Source organism: Dendropsophus ebraccatus, chromosome 10 (genome assembly GCF_027789765.1).
Source record: "Dendropsophus ebraccatus isolate aDenEbr1 chromosome 10, aDenEbr1.pat, whole genome shotgun sequence".
Taxonomy (NCBI): Eukaryota; Metazoa; Chordata; class Amphibia; order Anura; family Hylidae; genus Dendropsophus; species Dendropsophus ebraccatus.
The window spans coordinates 81395249-81409882 of record NC_091463.1 but is presented as its reverse complement, the minus strand read 5'-3'; the positions used below and the strand labels follow the sequence as shown (position 1 = coordinate 81409882).

Here is a 14634-nt window from a genome sequence, read left to right as displayed (position 1 = left end):
GCTCCCCCATAGTATATAGCTCCCCTGTGCTCCCCCATAGTATATAGCCCCCTGTGCTCCCCCATAGTATATAGCCCCCTGTGCTCCCCCAAAGTATATAGCTCCCCTGTGCTCCCCCATAGTATATAGCTCCCCTGTGCTCCCCCATAGTATATAACTCCCCTGTGCTCCCCAATAGTATATAGCCCCCTGTGCTCCCCCATAGTATATAGCTCCCCTGTGCTCCCCCATAGTATATAGCCCCCTGTGCTCCCCCATAGTATATAGCCCCCTGTGCTCCCCCATAGTATATAGCCCCCTGTGCTCCACAATAGTATATAGCCCCCGTTCTCCCCCATAGTATATAGCCCCCTGTGCTCCCCAATAGTATATAGCCCCCGTTCTCCCCCATAGTATATAGCCCCCCTGTGCTCCCCAATAGTATATAGCCCCCGTTCTCCCCCATAGTATATAGCCCCCTGTTCTCCCCCATAGTATATAGCCCCCTGTGCTCCCCATAGTATATAGCTCCCCTGTGCTCCCCCATAGTATATAGCTCCCCTGTGCTCCCCCATAGTATATAGCTCCCCTGTGCTCCCCAATAGTATATAGCCCCCGTTCTCCCCCATAGTATATAGCCCCCTGTTCTCCCCCATAGTATATAGCCCCCTGTGCTCCCCAATAGTATATAGCCCCCTTACCCCCCCCCCCCCCCCCCGTAGTATATAGCTCCCCCTCCCATATAACATTGAAAAAAACAAACACTGTTACTCACCTGGGTCCACGCGTTCCTCTTCTCTTCCCTCTTGTGGCCGCACTTCCTCCGGTCACAAGAGGCTGCACTCCCCTCACCCTCGCGCCGACGCTCCAGTGACGTCGGGCGCTAGAGGGAGAGCGCGGCCTCTTGTGACCGCAGGAAGTGCGGCCACAAGAGTGAGTGACTGACAGGGAGGGAGCCAATGGCTCTCTCTCTGTCAGTGTCGCTGCTGCTGCAGCGCTGAAGCGCCGCAGCAGCAGCGGACGGGGGCAGCGGCGGACGGGGGGGCCCTGCAGGGGGCGCCATGGAGGGGTAAGTAGATTACCCATCCATGGCGCTCCCCCCTGACAGGCTGGTGGCCGGAGCCCTGTGCGACCGCACTGGTCGCACATAGCAACGGCCGGCCTGCTCGGGGGGGCCCCTTTAACCAGGGGGCCCGGTGCACGTGCACCATGTGCCCTCTGGTTAAAGCGGCCCTGGTCCATGTCACCTGTATGACAGTGGGTCTCTGTAAATGTGGGCAGTTACTGTAACACATTCCTAATCCTGCAATTACATACAGGGTTACTAGTGTGTGAACGGGATCTAAGTATGCAGTCACACATACAGCATCTGCTGCAGATATTAGCAGTGGCTGAAGAAGTTGGATGCAGCCCTAAGGTTGCCTGGAAAACATACATACAGCCATAGGCTATGTTCACATTACGTATGAGACCGGTCAGGTCACAGAACGTCCGGTCTCTAAAAAGATCATCCCGGCCGGTACTGCAGTACCAGCCGGATGATCTTTAGGGCTGCAGTGTTCTGATGTGGGCACAGCCGCGAGCGCCCGCATCAGAACTCTCCACTGCACACTATGGAGCGAGCGGCTGTATACGCTCCGGCCGGGATCCCAAGGTAACGTATATTTTCATAATAATCAATGTGCAACAACGGCCTTAGTTTTACGAAAATATTCATAGTTAACGAAAATATATGTTGTGTGAACATAGTCATAGGCTGTATTCAGGTTTGCCAGGCAGCCTTAGGACCGCATCCAACTTCTTCAGCCACCAGTAATCAAATGCAGAACGTTCGGATGAACCGGAACATACTTGAAGTTTCGCTCATCTCTAATCCTCCTTTGATGTCTTAGTGATCTTTCTGACGTCTTTTAAATTATTAATTTGTGCCAAAAATTTCAACTTCAATTCAGTGCTGCTCTCGCCACTCTCTCACACAGATCTCATGTGCCATTTATATTGCTTTTAGTGGATCATATGACTCAGTATGACCTTTGTCATGAGGCTGGGACCTAGGGTGTGTGACCTTTTGCACCAGAGCCCGGGGGCTACATTACTGAGTATGGAGAGCACACTGCGGACAATGCGTCATCACACAGGCATGTGACCAGAGGTCCAGCAGGCAACCAGTTAAATCAGGGATGGGGAACCTTCCGCCTTCCAGCTGTGGCAAAACTACAATTCCCATCATGCCTGGACAGCCGAAACTTTGTAGTTTTGCAACAGCGGGAGGGCCAATTCCAAGTATGTTTGGCTGACGGCTATTCAAAGTGAATGTGCGCCTTAAGCATTTTTTTTTTTACCAGAGACTTTACATTTCATGCACTAATTTCCTATTAAAAAAATATTTTTTTTTTCTAATTTTTTACATTTTCCATGGTGATCTGTAGTCACTATGTGATCTCTGACCTGCCTGCATAATAAACATACAAATGGGAATTCCTAAAGCAGTCATCCCCAGCTGAAGACTGTCAGTGCATGCTGGGAGTTGTAGTTCTGCAACCGCCGGAGTGCAACACGATGGGCATTGTGGTTTTACCACAGGTTGGAAAGCACTGCTCTAAACATGGAAGAGCCACATGCCTATAGCCTGGTGCAGATGGGTGTACTGAAATATATACCAGCCCCCTATAGGTTCCCACATCCTATACACGTGGTGTGCTCCTAGGTCGCTTGCTGTAAACCCATGAACAGAGGCCAGTCTATAGGGCAGCAGGCGGCACCGCTTAGAATTCTGGGAATCATAGTTCAAACCTCATTTATTATTTTTGTATTAGCGGCTGGTTAAACTACGTTTCCCGTCGTCCTACAATCCTCGGTTCCTATTGGCCGGCACGCTCAGCCAATGGCTTCTCTGGTTCACTGGCCGCAATGTCTCCTGGGTATCATAGTCCTGGCGCTCTCCCTGTAAACGATAGCGGATTACAGAAAAACTACAACTCCCACAATGCGCGGAGTGTGAAAAACAGTGCTGTCCAGCTGAAATGTAAAGCTCAGTAAAGTCGTCCGCAAGGGGCCCCGGTCTTGCCAGGTAGTAGAGCCTGTTCTTCCTCGTAGTAAGGTACGGTCATTTTATTGGTGCAGAAGAGGGAACATCTGTATTTTAGTCTGCAGGAGTGTGATGCAGTGATGTATTGTAAGGATATATGTGATATAAAGGGAGGGCATGGGTTATTCCTGCTCTTCCATGTGTTTTTTGTAAATCTTAAACTTTTAGCAGCCACTAATGACCAGGAACTGCTGGGAGTTGTAGTTTCCTAACAACTTAGGAGCAGATCGCTATTAATGTTCTTTATTTATGTATTTGGCGCTATAGACCTCATCTGTCGTCCCATAATCTGCAGTATATTTTGGCTTTTTTGTTTGTACCTGTCATTTAAAAAAAAAAGAAAAACTTTTTGAGCAGGAATGGGGAACGTTCGGCCCTCCAGCTGTTGCAAAACTACAATTCCCATCATGCCTGGGCAGCCGAAGCTAAAGCTTCGGCTGCCCAGGCATGATGGGAATTGTAGTTTTGCAACAGCTGGAGGGCCGAACGTTCCCCATCCCTGCATTATACGGTCGTTGGTCCCATGATCAGTCATCAGACAGCTGTCAGAGTGAATGCTGGATTGAAATGAGTGAAGGCAACAGGAAGGGTGGATTGGGTCAGTGCACATGTATCTATAACTCCATAAAATGGACCTGTAGCCACTCCATGTTCTGCCTTAGGTTATGTTCACACGCTGTAAGAGACCGGCCGTTTCGTGACCCGGCCAGGTCATGGAACGGCCGGTCTCTGCAAAGATCATCCCGGCCGGGATGATCTTTTCGGCCGCAGTGTTCTGATACGGGCGCATCAGCGCGCGCCCGCATCAGAACTCCCCATAGCGCCGGAGCCGCTCGCTTCATTGTGTGAACTGACAGGTCTTTCTTTACATGTCAGTTCTTTGCGGCGCCGCATGGGATCCCGGCCGGAGCTTATACTATGTGTATACGCTCCGGCCGGGACCCCATAGAAGAATAGGCAGTGTTCCACACCGTACAAAGTACGGCCGTTGTTGCCGATGGCAACAACAGCCGTACTTTTACGTAGTGTGAATATAGCCGTAGGGTGCGTTTATGCACAAAGATTCATCTGATAGATTTTTTAAAGCCAAAGCCAGGAACAGACTATAAAGAGGGAACAGGTCATAAAGGAAAGACTGAGATTTCTCCTCTTTTCAAATCCATTCCTGGCTTTGGCTTCAAAAATCTGTCAGATAAATCTCTGTGTAAATGCATCGTAAGAGGGAGTATATCCCTGTAATGCAGGAACACTGCAGATTGTGCCGCCAGCTTTGGCTTTGGTCAGTAAATGCGATATATTGAACCTTTAACCTGCGTTTATAGACTATTTCATAATCATTTACTTATCAATCCTATTTTCTGCCCTTAGTAACCTTTGATACCTGAGGAGCATAGGAGGATTTCTGCAGCGGGCCTGCTTCATCAGTAAGGGCTGCCTTAGAAGAAGCTCCTAGAAGGTTTGTAGGATTATTTTATTTTATTTTTTGTAATTTACTATTATTTCTTTTGATTTTCCATAGAGCTTTTGGTGACTGATAGATGGATTTTTTTTTGTACCTGTCTCTTTAATAAACTTTTGGCCTGTCAACAGTATGAGTGGTCGGAGTATGAACGTTCAGACCTGGACAGCTCTCTAGAATGAGCGGGGAGAGAAGCACACTGCTGAGCTCTTCGGTCAATGCTTTGTCCTTGGAACGAAGACCATCCCATAGACTTGCATTATGAGACTAAGTAATGGTGCGATTATCATTCGAATTTTCGCGATATCGATCGCATTTGAGCGATAATCAACTCGTGTAAACACAGCAAACGATCAAGCGACGAATGATAAATCGTTCACCGTGATCTTTCAACAGGTTCTCAAATCGTCGTTGGTCGTTCACTGAAAATTCAAAGATCGTTTCGTGTAAACAGTCTTTCACCGATTTACCCTATGTGTGAGATGGGCTTAAGCGATCTTAAAACGATCGCAATAATGATTTTTCCAAATAATATATCGTTCCGTCTAAACGCTGATCGTTATAAAAAACACGTTACTTCGCAATTGTTAATCGTACAATTGGGCAAATTATCGCTCCGTGTAAATGCACCATAAGAAGGGAAACAGCACCCCGGCTAGTAAGATCCAAACGAGAATGAATCCGAAGAATTGATAATAGAGACAGAACATCAAGGGAAAACTTGTGACTTTTATTTACACCCTCTTGCCCAATGTTTGTGCTAACATTCCGGCGTGTCTACATAGTGCCAAATCCACTTACAATTCTACGTATAGCGCAGTCAATCAAAACTCCATCATTACAATAGTGTAGTGTACAATATTATAATTCAGATCTCCAATAATCCCACATGCAGCCGTCCTCCACATTCTGGGTAATAACATCAGTGCTCATATCAGACCCATATTCATAATCATAGACATAAATACAGTATGGGAGATTTATCAATCATGGTGTAAAGTGAAACTGGCTCAGTTGCCCCTAGCAACCAATCAGATTCCACCTTTCATTTTCCAAAGAGTCTGTGAGGAATGAAAGATGGAATCTGATTGGTTACTAGGGGCAACTGGGCCAGTTTCACTTTACACCATGTTTGATAAATCTCCCTTTTATGTGCAGGTCTGTGTGTTATAAACAGGATTAATAATGTGCAATCAATTTACAGTGAGAATAGATACTTTACCAATCAAGCACGATCCCCCCAACATGTCTCCCCTGTGTATATCAAACACCAGAGTAAGGGTCCTATTAGACTGAGGGTCTATTTACACAGAAAGATTAACTGACAGATTATCTGGCAAAGATTTAAAGCCAAAGCCAGAAACAGACTATGAACAGAGATCAGGTCATAAAGGAAAGCCTAAGATTTCTCCTCCTTTCAAATCCATTCCTGGCTTTGGCTTCAAATCTTTGGCAGATAATCTGTCAGATAATCTTTCTGTGTAAAAGGACCCTTAGCTTTTTTTTTACCAATTACCGATTAACTATCACAAACGAGATCGTTAAATAGTTGAAATAGTTGATCATCATATTACACAGAACGATTGTTGTTAGTAATGATCGTTATAACGATCGTTACTATGATCATTTACTCCCTCTGATCCCAGCAAAAGAAGGAACGATGTGCAATTACACTGAATGATTAGTAAACAAATATGGAATTACAGCAGACGATTAACAATGATTTTAGGGTCAGATCTAAATCAACGACACATGAACGATTTTTCGATTGTTGCCTGCAATTACACAAGACGATTATTGTTTAAATTCGAACGATATAAGGATTTTCCGCCTGATAATCGTCCTGTATAATAGGCCCTAAGGGTTGTCTGGGCATGCGTCCTCCTACAGTTCTGTAGTGTGTCACACTATAGCGAATCCTGGAGGCAAAGAGGTGTGATAATATCGCAAGATACACTAAATGTAGCTGTAAATGATAGATTTGTCTATATCGGTGGTCTATTTTTTGCCCCCATCATGGTTTAGCTAGGTGCTAGTTATCACACAAACCCCTTCTATGACGGCCTATCTCAAAACTACCTCATAAACTCAGTGGCGCCGCCATCTTCATGAGGCCACCTCGCTCACAGCATCCAAAGCCCAGAGCAATGTCAATATATATATATATGTATGTATATATATACAGTAATACCTCGGTTTTCGAACGCTTTGGAACTCGAACTGCTTGGTATTCGAACGAAAATTTACCCAGAAGTAGTGTTTGGAATTCGAACTTTGCTCGGTTTTCGAACGTTTCTCTAACGTTTTTGCGAGCGTGGATGGTGGGTTGTACCTGGCGAGTTAAGCAGTGGTGAGGCTTCACATACAGTACAGTGCTGTATAAGACTGCTGGAGTGCATATACAGTGCAGTAGTAGTACAGGCAGTGCACCACCATCTCCCATACATTACAGTGCTTGGATGTGGGGGACGCTATACAGTAAAGGATGGGTGAGGAGTTGGTGACTACTGTACTATAATTGCTGGTTCTGATGAACATTTCTTATGTTTAACCCCTTAGCGACCCATGACGTATCTGATACGTCATGGTGCCGCGGGGGGTGTTCAGAGCGGGGTCCCGCCGGGACCCCGCTCTGAACGGCGCTGATCCCGGCTGACACGTGCAGCCGGGCAGTGCCTCTGTTAGCCGGCGCGGGTCCCGTTGCCGCGCCGGCTAATTAAGCACTTCAATGCAGCTGTCAAACCTGACAGCTGCATTGAAGTGCTTTATGCACACTATCCCTAGTGTCTAGTGGGTCGGATCTCCCCCCCACGATGCGATCGCGGGGGGGAGATCCGTTCTTCTGCCCGTGCCGGGCCTCAGCGTCGGAATGACGCTGATCCCGGCTCGGCAATAGATTGCTGTGGCCCATAGCAATCTATGACCGATCTAATGGATCTTTGCTGTGTATATACACAGCATTGATCTCTATGAGAGATCAGTGCTATGTATATACAAGCCCCCCAGGGGGGCTTCTAGTCCATGTAAAAAAAAAAGTAAAAAAGTGTTTTTATTAATAAAAAATCCCCTCCGCTAATAAAAGTCCAAAACACCCCCCTTTTCCCATTTTATAAATATAAATTAATAAATAAACAAATAAATAAACATATTTAGTATTGCCGCACACGTAATCGCCCGAACTATTAATTAATCACATTCCTGATCTCGCACGGTAAACGGCGTCAGCGCAAAAAAATTCCAAAGTGCAAAATTGCGCATTTTTGGTCGCATCAAATCCAGAAAAAATGTAATAAAGAGTGATCAAAAAGTTGTATATGCGCAATCAAGGTACCGATAGAAAGAACGCATCATGGCGCAAAAATTGACACCTCACACAGCCCCATAGACCAAAGGATAAAAGCGTTATAAGCCTGGGAATGGAGCGATTTTAAGGAACGTATATTTGTTAACAACGGTTTGAATTTTTTACAGGCCATCAGATACAATAAAAGTTATACATGTTATATATCATAGTAATCGTAACGACTTGAGGAACATGCATAACAAGTCAGTTTTACCATGGGACGAACGGCGTAAATGCAAAACTCCCCGAAATCAAAACAAATTAGTTTTTTTTTCAATTTGACAGCGCAAATGATTTTTTTCCGGTTTCGCAGCATATGTTATGGAAAAATAATGCCTGTCATTACAAAGTACAATTGGTTTCGCAAAAAATAAGCGCTCAAATACGTCTCTAGGTGAAAAAATGCAAGCGCTGTTGACTTTTAAACTTAAAATGGAATAAGCAAAAGCGCAAAAACAAAAAATTGGCTTTGACCTTAAGGGGTTAATGTCCTGTACAGTATAGTGCTGTTCTCTACTGTAGTGATTATACTGAGCACTTATCAGTGTAATAAATGAGGATTGTAGGTAATTATTGGTGGCTGCTGGAACCAATTAATCACATTTACATTATTTCCTATGGGAAGACACTGCTCGGTTTTCAAACTGCTTGGTTCTCAAACTGCCTTCCGGAACCAATTAAGTTCGAGAACCGAGGTACCACTGTATATATTATTTTTTTATTTTATTTTTTTCATCCAATATTTATTGGTGGCTCAAAAAACATACAAATAACATGAGGTCACCCAGGACACAATTTTATTTTTATTATTTTTGTAACAAGACAGCATATAGATACATATGTAGAGATGGAATTGTTGAATCTGAGCTCATGAGGTTCTTTTGGTTTTAGAAAGATATGCAGATTTGTAAATTACATGTATTTATAAAACTTCAGCCTCCCAGTACTTATCAGCTGCTGTACGTCCTGCAGGAAGTGGAGTATTCTTTCCAGTCTGACACAGTGCTCTCTGCTGCCACCTCTGTCCATGACAGGAACTGTCCAGAGTAGTAGCAAAAAAAAATGTTTTTCTTTCTTTCCTTTTTTTTTTTTACATTGCATTTTTTTACATTTTTTGCATTTTACATTTTTTACATTTGTTGTGGAGTTTCTCTATGCACCCTTGCCTTACATGTAACTGTAAATTCCTGGAAGTTGTGTAGTACATTAGCCATAAGGATGTATAATGATTGATCAGCATTGCCTAGCAGGTGGGCTAGCATGTGACCCGGCCTATCTTTCATGTACAGTGTAATATATCAGCCAGCGGGGATAATATGAGGATGCTGACCCGGCCATCCTGGTTAATCTTTAAGATGTTTTTTCTGTAGAAGAGGATGTGCAGAGGTTGCTGGTGTCCTCTGTTGCGGCTGTAATGTAATAAAGCTGGAGGCCGGCTCTATGGGACGTCTTTGATGTGCACTTTATAATGATGAGTAGTTACCAGGAGGGCACCTGCCTGGTGAGCTAGAAGTGTCCTGCCGGCACAGGGTTTAGTGTAACCAGGCTGTGTCTGCTCACCCATTACTTGGCTGTGCCGTCCGCCCCGGAGAGATTAGGCTACTGGCTCAGAACCAAGTTCTCCAGACGTGTGAGTTCAGCACAAGCAGCACTATGTCTTCTTTTCGGGAACACTCTGACATTGGGATTTGGTCTGAGCCGTACACAAAGGGATCGTGACTACTTAATAGCTTGTCGCTGATGGCTGGGTACACAGCGGAGACCCAGAGGCGTGACAATAGTCAACATATGATATTTTCCCCCGCTCCTTCTTTCTTTGTAGCTGTTTACCCTCTTTGTGATTTGTGGTCGGTCACTTTCTCCTCCCCTCTGTCCTGTGTCTTATACTCACTGTACTCCGATTCCATTCTCTCCCAGGACAGCATGTGGTGCCGCAGGCTGGCATGGCTCTATCCGGAGACCAGAGATCTTCTGACCAAGGTGGTTAAACCACAGCATCGATGGACGCCCCAGGTGCGGAGACCTTCTCCTTTGAAGGTTCGGTGGCTGAGTACAGCTCCGGAGGCTCGAGAATGCTCATGGGTTCTGCATGATGATCATTTTGGTGAGTTGAAATGTTAAGGAAATGTGAAGAGTTACACATTATTGTTTATTTTTTATGCCTTTTTTCCCCATCTTTTTTTCTACTTGTTTTCTACTTTTTTCTTTTTTTTTTCTTTAGCAGTTTTGCAATTCTGACTATCTTTATTAACCATATATCTTAGTATTTGCAGCGTGCTGTTGCACTCTTCTGTTCTTGTGCCTCATTTATTATTATTATTGCCTCGGTTTTTGGAGTGTTTAAAGGGGTACTCCAGCCGGGACCCTTCTTAATCGCTGGGGAAGAGGTTGGTGAAAACAATAGCATCCACTTACCACCCCGGCCCCATCGCTGACGCCTGCATTAAGCTGCTCTGGTCCGTGACCGCTTACTGCTCTGAGACGGGCCTTGAGACGTGATGTGGGCAGGCCCGCACCAGGAAGAGACCGGAGCAGTTGGATTCAGGCATTAGCGCTGGAGGCGGGGAGGTAAGTGGATGTTCTTGTTTTCACCCACCTCTCCCTGTCTTTACTGAAATAAGGAGTCCCTTTCCGGAGTACCTCTTTTGGGGAAGTACTGTATCCTATGCATGGCCAGTACCCTGCTCCTCCAGCAATGTCCCCAATAAATACTTAGGCAACCCCCTCTTCAGTGACGCCCCAAGGATATATTAGGGACGTGGTAAAAGGAGCTGTTGGACGGCTGCATCGGTGTTGAAGTGCATTTTGCCATTTTACACCTCAAAAAGATTCATTTTCTGTCCATGTGTTTGTATTATTTTATAGGGAAAACGCCTGACAGTTCACATGTAGTTCAGTTATCAAACTGTAATTATACCAGCCTTATAAAATACCTGTTTTGACCCGTTTAACATACCAAAAATGTCAGAGTTTGGTGCAAGCAAAGACCCGATCTGCCTAGAAGGCCAAAAAAAAGCCAAAGGTTGAACTCAATGGGAACTTCATTACACGCCCCCCCCCCCCCCCACACACACCCACACACACACACACACACACACCGACTGACGCAGAACTAGAGCGTTCTCGTCCATTGACAGCAAACAAATATTTTGAAAACATAAAGTATATTGGAAGGTACCAGAAACACGTTGGTTGATGCTGTGGGCTTATGCTGGACCTTGGTCTTCCACCTCTTTATTTTAATTGGATTGAGTAAAAGTGGAATTTTATCAAGACAATGCTGGAAGGCTTTGATTCTTTGAACTGAAAATCTGGCAATCTGGTACAACATTGTTAAGGGCACCCCATCAATCCAATGACGGAGGCGCAGATTTACTACAGTTGTGGTATGCTGGGGCTTTATATCTGGCAATGCAGCCAGTGTAAGGGCCCTATTCCACCGGACGATTATCGTTCGCATAATCGTTAACGATTAACGATCTCAAACGACCGCTATTGCGAAAGACCTGAAAACGTTCACTCATTTCCATGGAGCGATAATTGTTACTTATGATCGTATTTGCGATCGTTTTTTCTTCGCTATTTATTCGCTATTGCGTTCGTATCTACAGCGAACGACTGAACAACGTCTTATTCAATGCGAACGATTTGCGAACGAGCAACGATAAAATAAGTCCAGGTCTTATAAAGCGATCAACGATTTCTCGTTCAGTTGTTAATCTGAACGATAATCGTCCGGTGGAATAGGGCCCTAAGTGAATGGGGGTCACTTACAACCTTGACCCAAAAACCGCCAGAAATCCATCCAGTTTCTGGTTGCGGCCACTTGTGGGTTCTCTCCAGTCTCTTAATATTGTTAAAGGGATTCGGGCGCTGTTTAGAAATCTGTAGATCAGTGTTGGCGCGAGATCACAGACTTCACCAATGTCATCTTCTTGTATCTGTGGCATGTAAGAAGATCACTTCTGGACTGGAGTTCCACTTAATACATACATTAGACCATTCTCTTACCAAGTCAACACCTAGTAGGGGGCAAGAGCTGGGAAAAGGGGTGGTACGTGGATGCTGCACCTTTCCTTGGTGGGCATAGACCTGTATTCTTTCTGACATTAAAGGGGTTATCCAGTGCTACAAAAACATGGCCACTTCCCCCCTCTCTTGTCTCCAGTTCAGGTGTGGTTTGCAATTAAGCTCCATTTACTTCAATGGAACTGAGTTTGAAACCCCACCCAATCTGGAGACAAGTGAGGGGAAAAAAGTGGCCATGTTTTTGTAGCACTGGATAACCCTTTTAATGTACTGTAGGTCTTTTGCAGTCTTCATATTCAGTAAGGGGTTGCATCTGAGGCCCTCATAGTCTACTATTTGCCCACCAGAACTATACACTGGTTATAGTTTGTCATCCGAAAGAGACAAAAAAAGACAATTTCTTATACTGCAATGTACCTAATACTGTAATCACATCAGGACTAGAGAATGGAGATCGGATTGTTGGTTTTGATGAGAGAAGAGCAAACATTGTGCACCCCGGGTCCGTCCAAACCTGAGCATGCAGCATTTGATTACCGGTGGCTGAAGTTTGATGCAGCTCTTAGGCTGCCTGAAAAACATGGATATAGTGATAGGCCAAAGTCTGTATGCATGTTTTCCAAGATTCCCTAGGGCTGCATCCAACTTCTTCAGCCACCGGTATTCAATGGCACGTGCTCTAGTTTTGATTCTTTTTGACAATAAATTCCTCGCTCCATTATGTAGACTGGAAGGTCAACAGGCAAAACTTTGACTTCTATCTTCAGTTCAGTTATTGAAACCTTTCACATCCTTTTGTTGCACAATGGAACCAAAGAATTTTGCTGAATTTTTGTTTTGTGGGGAAAAAAAGAGAAACCGGCTGTAGCTTCCTATATGTGCAACCTTACGTAAAAGCAGCTACATGCTAATGGGTAATAAGTAGAGATTAGCGACCTTTGAGCATGCTTGAATTCATCCGAACCTGAGCATGCCTTTCCATTGTTTGTCTCTGTGCAGTGGTGACGATGTGTAACTGCAGCTCGGCTCTCGTTTAGGTAAATAGGAGCTGAGCTGCAGTTACAGGTCAACAAGAATAAAGGGATAGATTCCCAAGGCTTCACTGCCTGTTGTTAAGGGAAATCTGTCTCTAGTAAGTAACATAAACAGCAAGTTGAAATGCGGGAGCTTGGTGGGGTTTAGCATGTCCTATGTGAAGGAGAGAGAACCTGGGCTGTGAACCTGGAATCTGAGCCAGTCTGTCTGCTGAAGATGATTGATATTGTCCCTAAAAGGTAAATCAAGGTGTCCCACTCATCCCTGACTATCAGTATCAGCTGCCTCTGTATAAATAACAGAGTACCTACTGCTGTATGTCCACAGTACTGTAATAAAATTTTATCTTCTCTGCCCTTTAGCTGCAGCAGTTTAGTGTTTGATGTTACCCTTGTTAAGCTGCTGCCATTTCTTCCATTTCTGCTTGCATAGCACCTTTCAAACCCAGTTCATGAGTAACCCCCTTCTCCCTCCAAATGCCATCTACAGCACCATACAGTGTAAGGGCCCTATTTCACCGGACGATTATCATTCAGATTATCGTTAAATCGTTCGAATCTAAACAATAATTGTTCGGTTGAAATGTAGTTAACGGTTAACGACCAAACGAGAAATCGTTGATCACTTTATAAGACCTGGACCTATTTTTATCGTTGCTCGTTCGCAAATCGTTCGCATTGAATAAGACATCGTTCGGTCGTTCGCAGTAGATACGAACGCAATAGCGAAGAAATAGCAAAGAAAAAACTATCGCAAATACGATCATAAGTAACGATTATCGTTCCATGGAAATGAGTGAACGTTTTTAGGTCTTTCGCAATAGCGGTCGTTTGAGATTGTTAATCGTTAACGATTATGCGAACGATAATCGTCCGGTGGAATAGGGCCCTAAGTCATCCCCAGACCAGTACAGCCCTATGTCATGGCATTCAAGACAAGAGTATGTACTGTGCTGTAGTTATCCAGAGAAGTAAGGGAAAGGAAACAATGTGTGTGCACTACTGGAGAACAGCCCAGCCCTGTCCCTGAAAGTAGAGAATGAGGAATAGTAGTACACCACCAAAGGGACTCCCGGGAGTTACTGAACAGCAGTCGGCACAGTAGGACGTGTAAGGAAGCTCCTATTGATTTCAACTGCATGGTATCTCATCTTCCATTAAAGTCAGTTTCTGGTAACCTCATTCGATGCCGCACGTTTTTATTCAAACTTTATCAAATGTCTTCTTTCCACAGAACTGTTGTACTCCAGCACTTGCATGCGCTTTGACTACGTGTGGCTCCGAGATCACTGTCGCTCGGCTTCATGTTATAACGTTAAAACCAACCAACGTAGTCTGGACACAGCCAGCGTGGAGCTAGACATCAAACCGGCACAGGTCCGGGTAGATGAGACCACACTCTACCTCACATGTAAGGATTCATGTATTACTTTTATCTTAAACAACCATCTCATTCTGGTTGAAAGGAATCTTTAACTCAGGCTGCAAACTGCCGACGCTGTTGGATAGCTGTTAGGGCAAGGAGACACATGGTACCTTCGATATATCTGTCTGTGCTTCCATAATGCTTTTATTCTCCAGTGCAGAGTGTCAAAGAGGCGGTCCCAAATCCCCTGAAGGCTGAGGTCCGTAACACCTCCTCACTTCCCCTCTTAATGTATGTATGTGCATGAACAAGACTTGGAGGTAGGGCTCAGCGCTG

The 14634-nt window shown here is 44.8% G+C and overlaps 1 protein-coding gene across 2 annotated transcripts in view; it reads left to right on the top strand.

The window, feature by feature from the left end:
• Positions 1-2981: 2981 nt before the first annotated feature.
• TMLHE (trimethyllysine hydroxylase, epsilon) overlaps positions 2982-14634 on the top strand; it is a 33497-nt gene continuing 21844 nt past the window's right edge. Inside the window, exons 1-4 of one of the 2 annotated variants that reach the window (XM_069943603.1) lie at positions 2982-3079; positions 4436-4523; positions 9787-9973; positions 14167-14343. In XM_069943603.1, coding sequence (XP_069799704.1) covers positions 9793-9973; positions 14167-14343 — 358 coding nt within the window. In that variant the 5' untranslated portion in view covers positions 2982-3079; positions 4436-4523; positions 9787-9792. The remainder of the gene's footprint in view (positions 3080-4435; positions 4524-9786; positions 9974-14166; positions 14344-14634) is intronic. The other variant, XM_069943604.1, reaches the window with a different exon arrangement.